We start from the raw sequence: 18,805 nt of genomic DNA, 5'->3' as shown, positions 1-18,805 counted from the left end.
GTAGCCCCCCTCCCCAGACTGATTTTTAACCTCTTGGAAAGGGGGGGGGGTCAAAAAAGTTTTATATATCTAAAGAGGGGGGTAAAAAAGTTTTAGGTTGTCTGGAGGGGGGGTCAAAAAAGTTTTGACTCCAAAAATTCCAAGTGCCCAGCCCTCCCCCCACCAAAGTATTTCTGAACGGTCCCTAAGTTGCGCCGATTATCCGATATATGATGCTGACAGTACTGAGAAACTGGTCCATGCGTTTATCACCTCGCGTCTGGATAACTTCAATAATATTCTTGCAGGCTTCTCTTCTAAGAATTTCGTGAGACTGCGCCATGTCTAGAAGGCGGCGGCATTATTCAAGAAGGCAGTTCACATCTCTCCCGTTTTGTTCAAACTACACTGGCTGCCTATTCAGCATCGAAGTGGTTACGTAATTCTCTTGGTTACCGGATCACGCTACTTTGGTATGCCTTCGAGTGCCATATACTTTATGTGGTGATCATTTCGATCGTGGTTCATTACTCTAGCGCGTGATCCCGTTGACATAGTAACATTACGTAACTTCGATACTGAATTCGTGATTGTGTTCAAAATTGCTCCTCTGGCATATAGGATTTCGTCTTGAATAGCTCCTGCTTATTTATTTGTCAGGCCTGGTGTGTCCTTATAATCCTCCAGTCATTGAAATCAGCGTCGCAGAACCTGCTTTGTGGGAAACCATCTAACTCTTCAACATAAATTATGAGAGGTCTCTCTCAGTGTTGGCACCTAAGATCTGAAATGGACTACGAATTACTGTCAGAGACTCGGTGACGATTTCACAACTCAAATCATGGCTTAAAATTTCATTTGTTCAAGTCTGCTTATATTCAATTTAGTTTTCATATGTGTGTTTGCATTCGCTTCATTGTATCTTATGATTTGTGTATCTTTTGTACATGTATTGCTTGTATCTTGGGTTCTTCATCGCTACGAGACGTCCTGTTTTATGCGCTACTATTAGTTTTCGCAAGCTAAGTAATACGGGGAAGCGATTTACCTTAGCAGGTCAAAGGTGAGTGAAGTAATTATTGGCACACATTCTTTTTAGCATCTTGAAGGCTTCACTAGTAGTACCGTACTAGGTGCTTTAATGCTACAATTATTGCACCATCTATGTTTGGAAAGTAGGTTCATCATTAAATTTGGCTTCTGCAAGCAGGCATTGGCACACCAAGAGGTAGGGCAATCAATTTTAGAGCGCCATTTTAAACCTCACACTCATCGGAAGATTCATAATTATTGCTTAAGCCCTCTTTACAACATGAGAGACTAAATGCATTGTTAATATAAATATTTTATTTCAGAGACAAATACATTGTTATTTAATATAAAACATTTCAGAGACGAGTAGTGATTTTAATGAAACGATTTATTCAGCTAAGTGCTTGAAGGCGTCTGGCGAGACGTCAGAATTTAATAACAGCATTCAATGCAGCAAATTTAAAAGTCTTTTTTCTTCTTAGTGCTTAGAGACAAGTCAATAAAGTGATGCTTTCACGCGGAAATAAAACAATAAAGTTATATTTTATTGACGTATTTCACCTGCAAATTCTATCTTATCAAAGACCAGGCAAAATAGTCATAATTTAGACAACACAACGGTGGGAATCACTTGACACTCAGTCTGATAGTCCGTTACATTTGCCTGTGCATACTTGATAGCCGATTTTCAATTTCATGCAAATAAACAGACATCGGCAGAATACCAATTCTCAATGCGCTTATTCGGAATGTAGACATTGTTCACGTTGATTGCTGCATGACACTTTTGGAAATGTTGAACTCAAAATGAAGGGCTAGTCCATAACAGCTTCCCAGAGATATAATGGAAATCGAAGGAATGTTACATTGTTTTGAATACAAGGTTAACAGGCACACATGCGGGTAACTTGCAGTGATGAATTATTCAACCAAATCAGCATGGGACAATGGTCCTACATGGATTGGCATTCGTACAACAATCGTAACATTAGTAACCATTCTTGACGTGTTCGGAAATATTTTATGCCTAATGATTCTACCACGTCTGAAGTCCATTCCAGAAAACAATCGTATGCTGCTGCTAATCCTGTCTTCTTCTGATCTCTTGATAGGGATATTGGTTTCTTTTAGTATCTATCCAGCTGCAACAGGCAGGTGGCCTTACTGGGAAGTGTTCTGCCAAGCTGTGCCACTGGTAGTCAGGGGTCTACTTAGTATTAATATTGCTTCATTGATGCTCATAAGTGTTGATAGATACGTAGCAATAGCAAAACCATTACAATATCATTTGATAATCACAAAGAAACGCATCTTATGTATCCTTGTGACAATATTCGTCATCGGATTTGCTCCAGCTTTGAACCCATTGCCTAGAAATAGAAACATAGTCTTTGTGCCAGGAATGTGTATTTGCATTATTGAACCAGGGAGTGATATCGGGGAGACTGGTTTATCGGCCTTTATTTCTGCTCTGATACTCGTTATAATTGGACTTTTTATCACTTTGTTTGTGTATACAAGATTGTTTTGTATCACTCGCACACAACTTAATAAAATTCACGCAAGAAAATGTCTTCAACAATGGTTCAAAAGAAATAAATCAACGAAAGTTTTTGAGGGACGCTAAAGCTCTGCGGCTGTTCTTCGGATTCACGATAACGTTCATCATTTCATGGGTACCAATCATGGCAAACAATGTCTATGTTCAAATTTCAGGAAAACAAACTACAGTACCGGTTTACTTTTTCTGCTATTGGGCAGCTTTGTCTGGAAGTGGACTCGATGTAATCACGATATTTGGCACTAATTCAAGTTTTCGTAGATCTGCAGCAAGTATTATTTGTGGTCGATGTTTCCTGAGTTTCAAGGCTGATAACTCGGAGACAATTGCTTCAGTTGCTTTTTTGGAAAACCAAAGGTCTACATAATAATAGAATGATGGGAAGATATATCGAAAGCTTTCTATACCATAGACATGAAATATACTGTCTAAGATTGGTATGGACATACGCTTGGGTTCTGATGGGACTAGGCTCAAGCAAAATGCTCAAGGTTAAAGATGCAGCAAACAAAATAGACTTCAGGAAACTATAGCTAGGAAAAGAAAGGCCACTCCCAACCAATTAATTGAACAAGTTTGCTCTTAGCCCTTGAGTCGAGAAATTAGAAATTGGGAATTCTTATTCCGTGCCCCTGATACAAAGGCTTTAGTGCATTCTGTATAATTATGTCTGTCATTGCTGAGCAAAACTTAAACGATCCTTTTCAATATGTCTACGGACAATGACACATAGTGTGCAATGGATTGTGGAAAGATCACAGCTTTTGTATTACTCGATTTTAGTGCTGCATTTGACACTGTAGATCACAACATCCCTCTTTACACAGACTTGAGAATAATTGCAAATCTTGTGCAAAAAGTTACTATTTTCGCCTGTTTTGTCATACGGTTGCAAATCCAACGAACTATGTCTTTTTGTCCGGTGGCAGACCAAGGTAGGTTGGTTTTGCCAGTTAAAGTGTTTTTGCTTCTGGATTATTGTTCTGTGGGTAGTGCAAAATGAGATTCCGAGGGATGTAAAATTGTCACCCCTGGGCAATTCGAGATATCCAAGGTCAAAGTTTATACAGGGGTCAAAATTATAAACTTGTCCAATTTTGTCCAAACATATGTCAAATTATTCCTCTTGTCATAAGGATTCAGAAAATATATAGTTTCACATATCTACGACTTATCGTTGTGGAGTTATGAGTAAAAAGGTCAAAGGTTAACTATAGAACTCCACAGGGGTTGAATTGAAAAATGCTTCAATTTTGATGAAAATGGTCTGAAATTGGTCTTTCTGTATCACAACTCGAATAATGAATAGTTTGAACTACCTAGAATGACTTGTTGCCTTGGTAACACATCAAAATAGGTCATTGTCAATTGAGTCCTACTGATGTTGACCTACTGGTACTTCTCTGAATGCTTACCTAGGTAACGAGTCATTACAGTTGGTTATAACTATTCTTTATTCGATTGAGATAACACTGCCAACAATTTAAGACCATTTTCATCAAAATTGGAGCATTGTAACTCTTTCAGCCCCTGTGCTGCTTCAAAGTTAACCTTTGACCTTTTGGCTTATAACTCCGAAACGATAAGTCGGAGGTGGGTCAAACTATACTTTAGGATCAGAGGAACATTTTGGTATTGGTTTTAAAAAATTGTTCAATTTTGAATTTTGACCCTGTATAAACTTTGACCTTGGAAATCTTGAATTGCCCAGGGTGACAATTCTACATCCCCATAATCGCATTTTGTACCACCTATAGATTAATAATCAGCAGGGAAACACTTTAACTGGCAAAACCATCTAACCAATTACAGTGGCGTACCGTGGCCGCCCCAACCCCGGGGGACTGAAGAAGAAACAATTTTGCCGCCCCTTCTTTAACAGCCCGAAAAGGTTGACTCAATCTTTTCACGGTCGTTTTTAAAAGTCAAAAAAAAAAAAAAAAAAAAAAAAAAAAAAAAAGAGGCGCTAGCGCCCTACAAGCAACCATTTTTCAAAATTGTTTATTTGCTAATTCGTTTTGCCGCCCCTTCGTTTTTGCCGCCCCTGTTTTTGCCGCACCTTCTTCTTCCGCTGCCCCTTCGTTTTGCCGCCCCCTACTTTTACCCCGGGGGGCTGGCGCCCCCAAAGCCCCCCCCCCCCAAAAAAAAATACGCGCATGCCAAATAAAACAATAGTTTGCAGCCGGACTATTTTCTACAGTGCGCTTACAAATTGATATGACTTGTATTCAACATATTCTCGACCATGCACGCTGCGTCAAGTAAGATACGTTATTGGTGTGAACAGTCATACAACGCCAAGAGCTCATGGAACACGCTGTTGCCAGTGTGTGATTTTTGTGGCGACTTTTGTACATCTTTCATGATTAATTTCCGCAGATTTCCGATCATCTGCAGTCCACTCAATTTGATACAGTTTGATATGCTTGTTCGAATTTCATTATCGGCGCACATTTTGATACATTGTCATTTCTATAGCAAAACGAAGTCCAATTTGATACACTTTTGATATAGCAATTTCTGAAGCAAAATATTCAAAGTACGATTTGATATAATTCTGATCAGGAAAAACGTTCAAATTCTAATTTCATACACTTTTGTATAGTACTGTATAGTACCATAAAGGTATTTGATACACTTTTGATATAGATTTGATAATATCAAATTCACATCAAAAACGATTTTGATATAGTTTTGATATACTGAAACTATCATGACTATGTACTGAGTATAGTAGGGTTACTGATCGAAAACCATAAAGGTATTTGATGCACTTTTGATATAGATTTGATCAATTCACATCAAAAACGATTTTGATATAGTTTTGATATATATATTTGATATGAATTTGATACAATTTTTTATTTCAGCAAGGGGATCACAAAATAGTAAATGAAAATTAAATATACCCCTCTCCGGACACGACACGTAGCATATCTAAATTTTTGTGAAATCATTTTGTATGAATCCCATTTTTTATCATTTAATATGGCAAATTTTTAATTTTATGCCCGCGTGCAATATTTTAATATTATGGTAGTTGATACGTTTTACAATACACGCCCTGTGTAAAGAGGTGTGATATCAATTAGTAAATCAATGAAGCAAAAAGCAGATGCGTTTAAGTTTAAGGCGATTTCGATGGAGCCTTCGGGTCATTATCGAGCTGGTTATTTTACTTTTTAAAACAAGTTTATTTTTTGCAGAGTAATACATTGATCATATATGAAATGAGGCAAGGAAGCCATTGAGCACATATATATTTTCAAATGTATTGCAGTTATTGAGTTATTACCAATAATAGGGAAAAGAAATTTTTCGCGATTTCCCTCCTCCATGTAAAACTAAAACCATGCCCATGGGGGAAAATAAAACCCTTTAAAATGTGCCTGGGGATCTCACGTATAACCCATACAATTCCCTATGAGTTTGCGATTTATTTTTCTGAAAATTTGAGCACAACCACCGCTAGCTCAGCATCGCACGGACCGCCTCGCCTTAAGCGTGGAATCGATCGAGATTTTATGCATATAGGCGTACATCACTACAACAGTATCATTTATAACCGAACTCGGAGAAGCAATCTGCAAGATAATGGTGGCAACCAGACAATAATATATGTTGAGATATACGTATACACAACCTAAGAAGAAAGAAAACTTGAGTAAGGTGCACAACGGAATAAACCAGAAAGCTCCAGAAACTCATGTAAGGTGAGTGTTATAGGCTATGTACGGTGACTATATAACGATCATAAAATATACTTATCCGTCAACAATGAGGCAAGGGAGGCACCAAATGTTTCCGTCCCTCGTTCTGTTTTAAAGAGATAGGCGAGGAAAGGAAAAAGGACGGGAGAAAAGGGGAGATGGTATTAAAAAAAAGGAGAAAGAGAGAAGAGAAAAGGAGAAGAGAAAAGGAGAAGAGAAAAGTTATTGCTTTTTATAAAAACCGCAAAGCCGCGTCGAGTGGGTATGTTGATTTTTTTAATGTAAAAAATGCCGGTTTGGCTTCTGTTTTGGACATCCGTACACTTTTTTGTTTGTTTTAAGAAATAATATGGTAAAAATGGCGCACCAAATGGCTTCAATTGTGCATCTTTTTCAATATCGGAGGGGAACCTAAATACCCCCCCCTGCGTATGGATAAATTACTGGCTCTTTCTATTTTGGACAATGCACTTTTTGTTTATTAAACAATAACCATGATAACATTTAAAGCAATAATTACAAAGTGAAAGATGATCCACGAATGGCTTCAATTGGGCCTTCATTTTCACTCATCTCCAACTACAATTGTACACAATATTAAAAATAGTATCAATGGTCTACCAAATGGCTTCAATAACAATGTACAAGATTTCCACCGAATGGCTTCAGTACCTTCATTTCCATACTTCTCAGGGGGACATCACCTTCAGACACCCTGGGTATGGATAAATAAGCAAGTGATCGGGTTCGTTTCTGTTTTAGACACACTTACTAAACGCTTTATGTGCAATTTAAACCAATAATATATTCAACTAGTATTTGGCGAGTAGTTTGACGTCAATATCGAGGCAGCAGTGTCAGTCGTATCATCAGCAAGCGTCAATGGCCGGCTGTGCAGAAAATGAGGTTAAAATATCACTTCAAAAGCTGAATTTCTCGTGCCAGTGATCTGTGTTCAGCCAATGAGCATGACCGTACATTCATGTGTGATAAAGTATAATGAACTGGTCAGGTATCAAGTGCTTAGCGCCAGTTTCTGAGGTATAACTTTACGAAGCAGTCAATGTTTAGCTGAAATGTTTAAATGCAACCGCAGAAGGGTGATCTTATTGAAAGGATATAAAGTTACACCATTTTCGTGGTGACTCAGATTTTGAGAACGACGTCTGAACTCTGCGTAAGGAGGTTTGCTTGACTTGAATCAGTAATTGCTCCATTGTTGGGTTGGGCGGTTCTCGTGATAGGCCTATCTCTAATTACCCAACACCCGTTACCCATAATACTTGTCCTGACCTTTCAAACTACTACGATATACGTCTCTCAATGATTAAGACACAACTATCAACTCTGTTTTGTAGCTGTGACGCTTACTTCGGAACCCATAATCTGAAAACTCATTGTTCGCCTCTTCCAAGCCCTGTCCTGCTACCACATCGGAGGACCCAAAAATACCTCGAAATTCTAGTACTACTAGTAGTAGTGTCTGGATGTAGGCCGTCAATTTAATCGGGAGAAATGTGAACGCAAACGGGTTACATAGGCCTTACCATAACCATGGAATTAAGAGACATGGAAGTTGGTCGATCCAACACCTATTGAATTATTTACGTAACATTCTATAGAGGGTACGTATCAAGCTATTGTGATAACAATGTAGTCAGCGTGTCTTTGATGTGGATCATACTTGCCGCCTTTATTGCCAGTTCGTTTATTTACAGGTTTATTATTTGGAGCAAAAATCGTGTTTTTCTTGATTATGTTTCAAGTATGTTGTTTTATTCGGAAAAAGTGACAGGGATGTTAGATTTGTAATCCATAATTACAGAAATCCAATCAAAATGTCGATTTCTACCCTATACTTACAGATTTTCTTAAACTTCAAAATATTGGAAATCATGCATTTACGTCTAAACCGCTAATTAGCGGTAATAATTGATATGCGCACTTGGCACATGCGTTACATTGTAAAATGAATCTCGCATCTATTTGTGTGCCCGGGGTTGCCCGAAATTGCTGTTGACCAGAATGTTCCAGAGTCGGGTATTATCTTTACATTTTGCGTAAAATAAATTGTATTTCATTTCCTTTTCTGTTTTAAAACTGCTATCCGAAAGTCTAGCATATATATACATTTAATCGGTAGGTTTTCACATAATTACATACTTTTAATAAAATTGTATAAATTAAACTGATAGCATTCTGACCATTACGTAGGGATTTTATAAAATCTGTTTATGTTCATAAAACTAGTCATGCACTGCGGTAATATAACACAGCCCATTGTCAGGACTTAGTACACGACCTCGTACTGCTATTGATTTTTAAGCGGGAACTTTGATTTTAGACATGGTACACGTTGACCATGCGTTGACTCAATTGTTCCACTTTCACCTGTACTGCTTTTGTTAAGTATCGCGGCAAGTATGATACTCACTTTGATGTAGTATTTGACCAGCTTCCATGTGTATTACTTCCATGCCATAACTGATGATTTTTATGTTAATCATGTCTTTAAAATAGGCCTATTGGTCCGATGAGATGCACCTGTTAGTCACTGTAATGCTTTCCGATGCTCGCACTGCGCCCGTCGGTACTCCGCACACTACGCGATAGCGCACCGCGCGCACGCGATACACACCGCGAGCACGCGTTATACGCACGCGTTAGCTAGCCACGCGCACGCGATAGCGCGCGGACAGAGGGACGGACGGACGGACGGACATGCCATAATTCACCTGTTAGTCACTGTAATGCTTTCCGATGCTCGCACTGCGCCCGTCGGTACACCGCACACTACGCGATACACACCGCGAGCACGCGTTAGCTAGCCACGCGCACGCGATAGCGCGCGGACAGAGGGACGGACGGACGGACGGACATGCCATAATTAGTATTAAGATAACAGTGGAAAATGGTCCACGGCCGTTGGTTTTAATTGTTGTGCTTTCATGTCAATTTTCAAATATTTTGCCTACTAAAATTGACACAATAATTATTAATAGTGTCAAAAATAGTCCACCAAAAAGCTTCATTCTGATTTTATATGTGCCGAACAAAAACAAATGACAGCTGCCCTCATTCGTAAACACTCGGATCACGGAAGATGCACGGTACTATAGCGCAGCGGAGGCCACTGGATGGTGGAGGCAGTCTATAAGCAGATGACGTCATGATGTATACCATGCTCACTGACATCTACAGAGGTCAGTCCAGGCTATTGTCAATAGCCTTAGTCGGATGTCCCTCTGCCCATTATGCGTGACGGTCTCAAAAGTATTAAACAGGTCGGAACAAAATGACCATGCATGGCTGTGGATTCAACCTACCATCATGGCAATTTCTGCCATGAAGATATCGGGGCGATGACACTGTGTGCTCTACTTCTGGAATTTATGGTCAATTTAAGAAAGGGGCTCCAAATTCAAATTGACCAGGATTATTATAATTCTAACATGTTTTTAATTTAGGCGATGTCTGCTTGTGTACTGTTCACAAGGGGTAGTATTCAGTGAACGGCTCTTTTCAGAGCCATCAGTATGCAAGGGCGGTCTACATGTCTCATACTTAGGTACTTTGTCCTGATGAAGTCAGAGCTAAACGTGTCTGACGGCGAACTCGCTAAAAACCTTTTTTTTTTATTATTATGAACTCCCGTCGTAAAAGCCTATCCCACGATAATTTTTAAACATTTCAGTGCTATATATAGGCTACGCGTTTCATTTAATAGATTGATTGATTGATTTATACATAATAGGCCCCCCCTATCTATCCATTTTACATTTATAAGTTCTGAAAGCAGATTGTCATTGAATGCATGAATTACCATGGTTGAATCCATCTTATCACCAGGATTCTGCGAATATTTTCCAGCTGTGTTGTTGTACATAATGCATTTTTTCCAAAAATAACATTGGTCACTAAATGACTCCATGTTAAAGAGCTTCTGCACTATTCATCCACACGCAGTGTGTACTTTATCTGTCTATGCTGAGGTGGTGGCAGAGAAGAGCCCAATTTCCAAATTTTATGCAACATTATTAGCGGTGCTCGGTATAATGCAACAATACGAATTTTCAGTGCACAATACCTAAAAAGAATCTTATTATTTTTTTCCCATTAATTTTTTCCACAGAGACGTTTTGTCTTATTCATTATTCTTATAAAGTCATGGCGACTAAAATTCGATTTAGTGACACCAAGAAACAGCCTGATCATCCAATTGTTTCCTCGAATGCATCGACAAGTGACGTGCCTGGTGCCAAAAGACTGTTTTACCTGATTGTGTGTGTAATTGTAATTGTAGGAGTTTCAATGTTTCATTTATCAACGTATTCAACGGTAAGTTAAGTTTTGAGTTAAAACAACCTAATGATTGGAATGAAAGGATCGATTTTATCGATTTAATTTGATGAATTACATTTCACATGCGCGTTGTGTTTTTTTTTTGGGGGGCTTTGGGAGCGCGAGGCCCCCCGGGGTAAAAGAAGGGGCGGCCAAAATCGAAGGGGCGGCGGAAGAAGACCACCGAAAAAAAATTGGGTCAACCTTTTCGGGCTGTTGAGGAAGGGGCGGCAAAATTGAATTTTCTTCCCCGGGGTAGGAGCGGCCAATCAGGTTCACGATCGGATAGCAATATTTGAACAATATTTTTTTATGGGACATGAGACTGAGTACATCAGAAGAATGTCCTTCTGATCTCAAACAATTTTCATTTTTTTGAAATTCGCGATATAATATTGTAGACCTACACATGATCATAAGAGTTATTCATTGTAATAATATAATTGTGTACAATTTGTTGAATATATTTATAACATTCAATTTACCTGCAGGTGAAAATTTACCCATACAAACCAGCATAATTATGTTTCCTCAGAAGTGTCAGGCGAAGACATAATAGGGATAGGCAAACTTAAGCAAAGAGATTTTACTACCAAGTCTGACCACATCTCTTCATCGGAAAATGCTTCTATAATAAATGCCACAGCAAACTCTCCTTCAATAACGCATGTACAAAAGGTTGATGTGAGATCCAAGCCACAAGACATTGAATTCGCACAATCCACTGCCAGTGTCGAACCAAACATTACATTGGACTTACCAACCAATCCAACATTTTCACGTTTTACATTAAAATCAATCGGACAGTACCAACTTTGTGATACTCTTGAAATAACAATCGAAGCACGAGATGTTAAGAACAAAGTTAAAACATACGGCGGGGATTACTTCTGGATTTGGATTTACAACAAAGAATTACGTGCAAGTGCTGCGGCAGATGACATCATTGACCACCAGAATGGAACCTATACAGCTAGATTCCAGTTGCATTGGACGGGAGTAGTGAAAGTTTCAGTATTAAGTCTGATACATTCAAGTGAAGCAATCGTCGTACTTCGACGAATCCGGAATGAATTCCCCGCTAGATGGGCTTACAAAGGAAGATTTAAGGCCGGGAATGCAGCGGAAATTATGTCATGTCATATAACGGAAGATATGTACTTTCCGCCGACTGCAGCGAAAGCCTCCGTGGTTAGAAAATTCTGCAATTTTACAGACGGTAAAACAGGATTTCCGTGGTTCTGTGAGAAGCCTAAACAACTGTCACACGCTGTTCACATCACATCTTTGAAAGCAGTCATGTCTAAAAAAGAAGTATGATTTTTACTCGTTTGCTCATGAAACGAAAACTTTGCTCCTGAAGATTTGTGAAAAGTAACCGTTTTGAATGTTATCACTTGCTTATCGCTGCAACTATTTAATTAGCCCGATAGGCTTAATTAGGTCAAAGATCCAAAGGACAGTGGTACAATTGACACGTCTTCATCTTGATTATCAATCAATATATTTTTCTGATTTTTTTAGTCCGGTGCTGATTTCAGCCTCAATAGCAAATATTCCAGTGAAAGAAAGTGGTATGTATTAATATTTGTTGATATCTTTTATACCTCGCTTGCAGATTATGGAGGTATGGGTGCTTCCGTGCATGATGCTATTGTCTTTTTGATTTTTATTAAAGCCATATTGTAATATTTGCTAAGGAGTATGCCTGTATTCATTTCGGCATAAAGATTCAGAAAAGGACACTTTAAGGTCTGATTTTTCGAAGTTTGGCTAGTGATCCGGCTTCCTAAACCAGCAGGCTAGCCCTACCAATGTGGATACATTTTTTAAATCTTTCTAGGTGATGTACTAGTACAATGTGAAATTTTAACTAATTGGGCTTAAGCCTGACCACTAGCCATGCTTCGAGAAACCAGCCCTAACTGTCTGTGTCTACGCCGTTCTTGAGTTATATACAGAAAGGGCGAAGGTCATTTTAGAATTCCGCAAGCTCAAAACTCGAAAGATGCTCCAAATTTCATTCATTTAATGTGCTAAGCATATTATCTGATACATTGTCCACCTTTGTGTTCGGTGAATTTGTATGTAGACAGTTATAAATGTATATCATTACAGATCGGAAATCGTGACCTGGTGCATGGGGGCTGCAAGTATAAACGTCAAAAAAATTTGGCTTGTTTGTTTGAGACATTTAGCGATGATGATGGAGATGATTTGATTATGAATTAGTTTCTTGACCCCGGAAAACACAACCCATACCTCTCACCTACATGACCTAGGCTCCATTCTCCCCTCACCTATATCCCCTACTCTCCCCTCGCCTCTCCCCTACACTCTCCTCTCCCTATACACTATTTCACTCCTCATTCGAGAGCTCCCCTTCCGTCTTCCAATCCCCTCTCTACCTCTCTGTTTCTCGTACCCTGCGAAATTTAAAGAATTCTTATATATACTATGATAAAGGAGACTTCAACTCGAGAGATTCTGCGGTCACACGATTATGTAACAAACTGAAATGAAAACCGAATTCTCCAAGTCAAGTTTCTAACAAAGGGTTAGCGACAGTCAAGAGCTTATATAGGTATGATAATAGGATACAACGTGACATCAACCAAAACCAATTCAAATACTAACAACTTGAAACGACCGAATGAATAGTTTGCAGTAGTTTGTTTTGTTACTTGATAATATCGCATAATCGCGATATTCATGCAGTTCTTTATAGGATTGAATAGACACTGATCTTTTATGCAAAAGTAATAGAACGACCTGGTGTATATGGGCTATATATAGCAAACTTATCTTGATTTGAATTCCTTATGGACAAAGAACAGTTTGAGACCATTTTGGTGAATATCACCCAATAATTAGGTTTAGCAACATTTGAGCTATTTATGATATTGACCTTGATGAACACTAGGACCACTAGGACACTCCGTATATCAAATTGCCCAATGCTGACACAGGTCCAGGAAAATTGTCTTTTAAATTAATGATCTTGAGAAGAAGCAACATCGAAAAACAAAACTTTAAGGGTAGATTAGGTATTGTTGGTCGAAGCAACCCAAAAATCTATTTTCACTAATTCAATATATTATTGAAAAATAACATTTCGTTGTTTTTCAAAAGTTCATTCTACAAATCATATACCGGTACTTTGAAAACTTGCTTGATTTATTTTTGTTAATGAGTTATGTACGTTTTACAAAAGTGTTGTTGTTTCAGCCCTCTTTACAACATAATTCAAGAATCACAGGACCTACTAAAGTATATCTGTGATATTTGAATTCTTCTACACGCTCGCTATGAAATGATCAATGCAATTTTTGCCAAAGCTCACTGCCATTCGCAAGATGCTGTGAACTACCAAATCGTAACAGTTTAAAATAACCTTAAGACTCTAAAGCATGGCAAAGATGGCCGGCGGCGCGGCCGGACCTAGAAGTGGTTGCAGGCTCAAATCGTGAGGGTAGAGGACTAGAAGTCTAGAAGTGGTGGTGGTGGTGGTGGTGGTGGTGGTGGTGGTGGTGGTGGTGGTGGTGGTGGTGGTGGTGGTGCATGATATGGTGTTTGTAGCAAATATGTAGCGCGGATATGTAGCTTTTCCAATTTTGGGGTGACTGTTGAATTTTCCACAAGAAATACTTACATCAGTGTGTGTTATTCATTCAAGTATAATGCGGAAATGTGATGTTTATCGTAGTGGTGATATTGTTGGTGATCATGGTGATGGAGAAGTTGTTGGTGATGGGTAATAGTGATGCCCGGTAGTGATGATGCTGTTCTTCGTGGTGGTATGGTGGCGGCGACATCATCGGTACCGTAGTTACTCGGACCTGTTTGGATGTTGCAATCATATCATGCAAATTGACAGGCCTAGTACTAGACGATTGTTTACACAGGATGTTGTACACCAGAGTACCGAATATCCACATTCCTATATTTATTTTATACTTAGTTTCCTTTTAGAGTTTAAGTTATTGGTCATATTCCTGTATAGGCCCCCCGGGGGGATAGGCCCCTACTCCTGAAACTGAGACAACTTTGGCCACTTTCTTTTACCATTTTTGGAAGACTATTTGTGCACCATACTTGTGAAAAGCCTGAAAAGATACATTCGCTGTAAGGTATGGTTTAAGTACTCAAGTGTTTTCATATTGCTATTCGTTTCTCTATATTTTTATCAGACATGCAGATTTCATCTTCATGCGACAACAATAAATTGCCTCGGTGTTCGCTAGGAATCATGCCTCGACCAAAAGACGGCACTACTGGATTCTATTATCACGATAAATGGAACTCTCTAGTATGTAAAAATAGGGAATTTACTATTCCAGAAATAAGAAAATGTTTGCAGAACCAACGGCTTCATTTTTGGGGTGATTCTACACTTAGACAATGGTATGAATACTTTGCTTCGCTTATGAAGAGTACATTAGTAGAACAGAAAGCCGCCAACAGTAAATTCGGTCCTCATGTCGCTGTGGACAAGGCATTCAATATCAGCTTCTTTTACAGGCACCATGGATTCCCCATCCGAAATTCATGGACTCCTGTAAAGGATATTCATTATGTACCAAATATGATCGATGAATTACAGGGTGACAACAATGAAATTGTTTTATTAAGCTTATGGGCTCATTTTACTGCGAGTAACGAAGCGTTTTATCGCAACCGGTGGCAAGGAGTGAAAGACTCGATACTACGGTTGAAAGCAAGAAATCCTAGAGCTCGTATAATCATGGAGGTATATAAATAAATGGAGAATGATCGCCAGAATTCTAATCTCTTAAGTGGAGATTATCCGATTACCTCTATTCAATGAGTCACCAAACTTGAATGACTAGCCACTTCAGCCAAGCTATTGATCTCCACGATGGTTATGAGACTCTACCATGGTTCATTGATCGTCACTCCCAAAATTTCCTTATAGGAATTGACCCTACATTGACCCGTACCGGAAGGCTTGTAAAAGAGACTGTATAATGACGTCAGCTAGTCAATTAACTGTTCAAAGTCGCCAGTTTTGATAGCTTATAGTTCCAATGTATGATTGTGCGAAAACCCGATGAAATTTGGATGTTCTGTTCTCAAGTTATGAAACTGTTTTCAACACTAGTTGTGCCGTAACTTGACAAATATACTTAGTTTTCATGTTCATATATTAAGCTCTTAAGGGGGTCTGAGGGAGTTCAAATATAGTGCAAATGAAAGCAAAACGTTTTTACCTTCCGATTGTGAAAAAATTATGTTGGGCCAATTTGGGCCAATTGAGTTAAGAGCGAGTAAAATTTACCGGAAGTACTTCAGAATTCAGCTAAAATCTTTTCATCATCATTAAACTTCTCATTTTATAATAAATAATTATCAGTATTTAGGCCTAAATGATTATTAATATTATAAGGGGCCATCATTTTCTTTGGAGGGGGGTTCCAAATAGGCCTATACCGGGGGGGGGTATGGAAAGAAAAATAGGGGGTCATAGCCTAATTTAATTTTTCAAGAATCATGACCAAAATGTAGGGGGTCACAATATAACAGGTATAGGCCTACAGATAGGGTGTTTATTTTATTCAAAAAGACTGTGTTCAATGCAATTTTTTGGCGAAAATGACATTTTGATATTAAATTTTCTGAAACATGAGCACTTTCCAATAAACATTATAAGTAACTGCATTTAGCACCCCATTGAAATAAATGACCAGTGAAACAGACTTAACAATGTAATCAGCTTAGCATAATCAATATCCCCTGAAATTGCCTATTCAACAATAATTGGTCATAACCAACGTAGTACAAAAGATGCTTGGCTAGATCATTCTCCATTTATTTATATACCTCCATGGTATAATCATTAAGTCAGCCAATACAAGAGAACCTGCCATTATAGATAATTTGAGCTGGTCCGGGAGCTGGTATGCATGGACATTAGATCAAATGATGAGACGCATGATGTTGGGAGTTGATGGCGTTACTATCATTGATGTTTGGGATATGACTATCGGTCATCGGACTGGGGTTCGGATACACCCTTTGAGCCAGGTCATATCACAAGAAATTGGCATGTTACTTTCCTTTTTATGCCCTGATCCCAGCTGAGTGTTTTAAATTTTTAAATGTGTTGAACTCGAAAGAGCAGTTTTTAAAGGGAAAGGTAAGTGGGGTCACCTAAGTGGGGTCAGTATTCGGGTTACAAATTGTACCAATTCAAAGGTTCTTGACATTTTTAGAAATATCATCAGTCATAGGTGCAGTGCATCTATTTAAGGGTGTTGTCATTTCTTCGGAATGAGAAGGTGGGGGTCATGGAATTTTTAGACGAAAAATAGGGGAGAGGGTTATAATTTTATATACCTAAATAGAAAAACTTACATGTACAATCAAAATGTGCACACAATCTTTAGTGCAATCTGCAAAATGTTTGCTCGCTCCGCGCGCCTTCTTCACACTTATGATCAAAATTTTAATGCGTTTCACGCGTTTTCTTCGAACCAACGTTTGGACGCGCTCCAGCAATGAACATGATGAATAATTTGTTTTGAGTCTGTGTAGGCGGAAGGGGAGGGGGGTCATAAAAATTGACTCCGGTGACCGACATATTCATGCAGACCTCTCTTCCGAAGAAAATGACATCCCCCTAAGATTCATGACGTGAGACAAAATAGTTTGTAAGAAATTACTGTACTTTTGTTATTGGGAGTTAGAAAGAAGAAAGAAAGAACAGTTTACCAACTCAAAGTGTTACAATTAAACACGACAACAAATTAATACAAACCCCGACCGGTACATGTGCCGGCGTGGAATTCAAACCCACGACCTTCCGATCACTAGACGGATGTCCATTGTGTTTAGGTCTATATATGTGATGCGATCAAACAAAATAAGTCGGAACTCGGCAATCCTAGTTTTGAGATATGGGCCATAATTGTATTGTGTGTAGAGGTGGTAAAATCAAATTTAACTTTTTTTTTTTTTGGAAGGGATAAATACTTTTCTTTCACATGAACATATTTTGATGAAATTCCGTTAAGTTTGTCAAAATAAAGGTGTTACACGCGAATCGATACTCAATAATACTTAATAATGTGATTTCAAATGTGCACAATTAATTTTTTCTCTATCGATTTGCGTGTAATACCGTTATATTGACAAACTAAAAAATATTGTCACGTGTTCCTATGTAATAGCATGGTAATATTCGTATTGCGCGGACTTGGATGTCGACCTTTTCCCATGATACATCACGATTACATCGCAAACCGCTGGCGGCGCCCTTATTGTGAATAGCGAGAATTGGTATTGGAAAATATTTTAAATGGCATGTAAAGCTACCCCTTTGGAAGAGTGGAAACGATTATTATGAAATCTACTAGGGGTAGAAATCTACTTAAGGAATTTCAATTTCTCTTAGCATGCTTAGAGTGCACATACATTATAACCGTCTAAGATCTAAACTATTGTATTACCATTGTACTATTAAAGACACCCTTCAAATATCACTTTCAACCAGTTGTAACGTAGATGAAATTCAATAAAATTTTGGAAAATATATTTATTTTGCTCTTAAAATTAAAAATGTTATCTACACAACCAACCTCTATAATGTATTGTATAACTGCCTGTAACACTGTGTATACTTTCAGTCATCTGGGAAAATGTTCAAAATGTACAAAATTGAATCTTGTCAACCAGAAAAACTCACTTAGGCTAGATGAAATCATCGACGTTGTCCGTCAAGCCTTCTTGAGTGAATTTAACGTTGTCATCAACTTGGTTGATATGCGCAAAAAAGTTATCGATTTCCGATGTCTTGACTATAAGTGTCGTCGACATAACGATACCATTAGCTACCATTTGGAAGGTGGTAAGACGACAAAGCAAACTGTTCAAATCGCTCAATGTACAAGTTGGAATTAATCGGCAATATGGGGGAGCCCATAGAACAACCATGGCATTGTTGGTAAAAAGCATTGCCATTATTGGTCATCAAGTAACTTCCTCATCGATTGACATCGGATGACCCTAGATCATCCACCCAGCTGAAGCCCAAAGGTTTTGGCCGCAACGTCGGTGATTCCATCTAACCAAAGTGAGTTTTTCTGGTTGACAAGATTCAATTTTATACAATTATAACTGTCTGTACTTTGTATAACTTTGGGCCAGAAGCCTATACTAAAAA

General features: G+C 38.5%; 1 protein-coding gene across 1 annotated transcript; it reads left to right on the top strand.

Moving 5' to 3' along the window:
* Positions 1-11,118: 11,118 nt before the first annotated feature.
* Positions 11,119-17,026, top strand: LOC140152164 (NXPE family member 3-like; the record flags this gene model as incomplete). The annotated part of the gene is made up of 4 exons (XM_072174464.1): positions 11,119-11,924; positions 12,049-12,197; positions 14,814-15,373; positions 16,480-17,026. Coding segments are annotated over 4 exons (1,761 nt in total), but the record flags the coding sequence as incomplete, so codon positions are not given.
* Between the last annotated feature and the right edge of the window lie 1,779 nt (positions 17,027-18,805).

This window comes from Amphiura filiformis, chromosome 5, assembly GCF_039555335.1.
Source record: "Amphiura filiformis chromosome 5, Afil_fr2py, whole genome shotgun sequence".
In the NCBI taxonomy this organism is placed as follows: Eukaryota; Metazoa; Echinodermata; class Ophiuroidea; order Amphilepidida; family Amphiuridae; genus Amphiura; species Amphiura filiformis.
The sequence above is the reverse complement of the archived record's forward strand: the minus strand, read 5'-3'. Positions and strand labels throughout refer to the sequence as shown.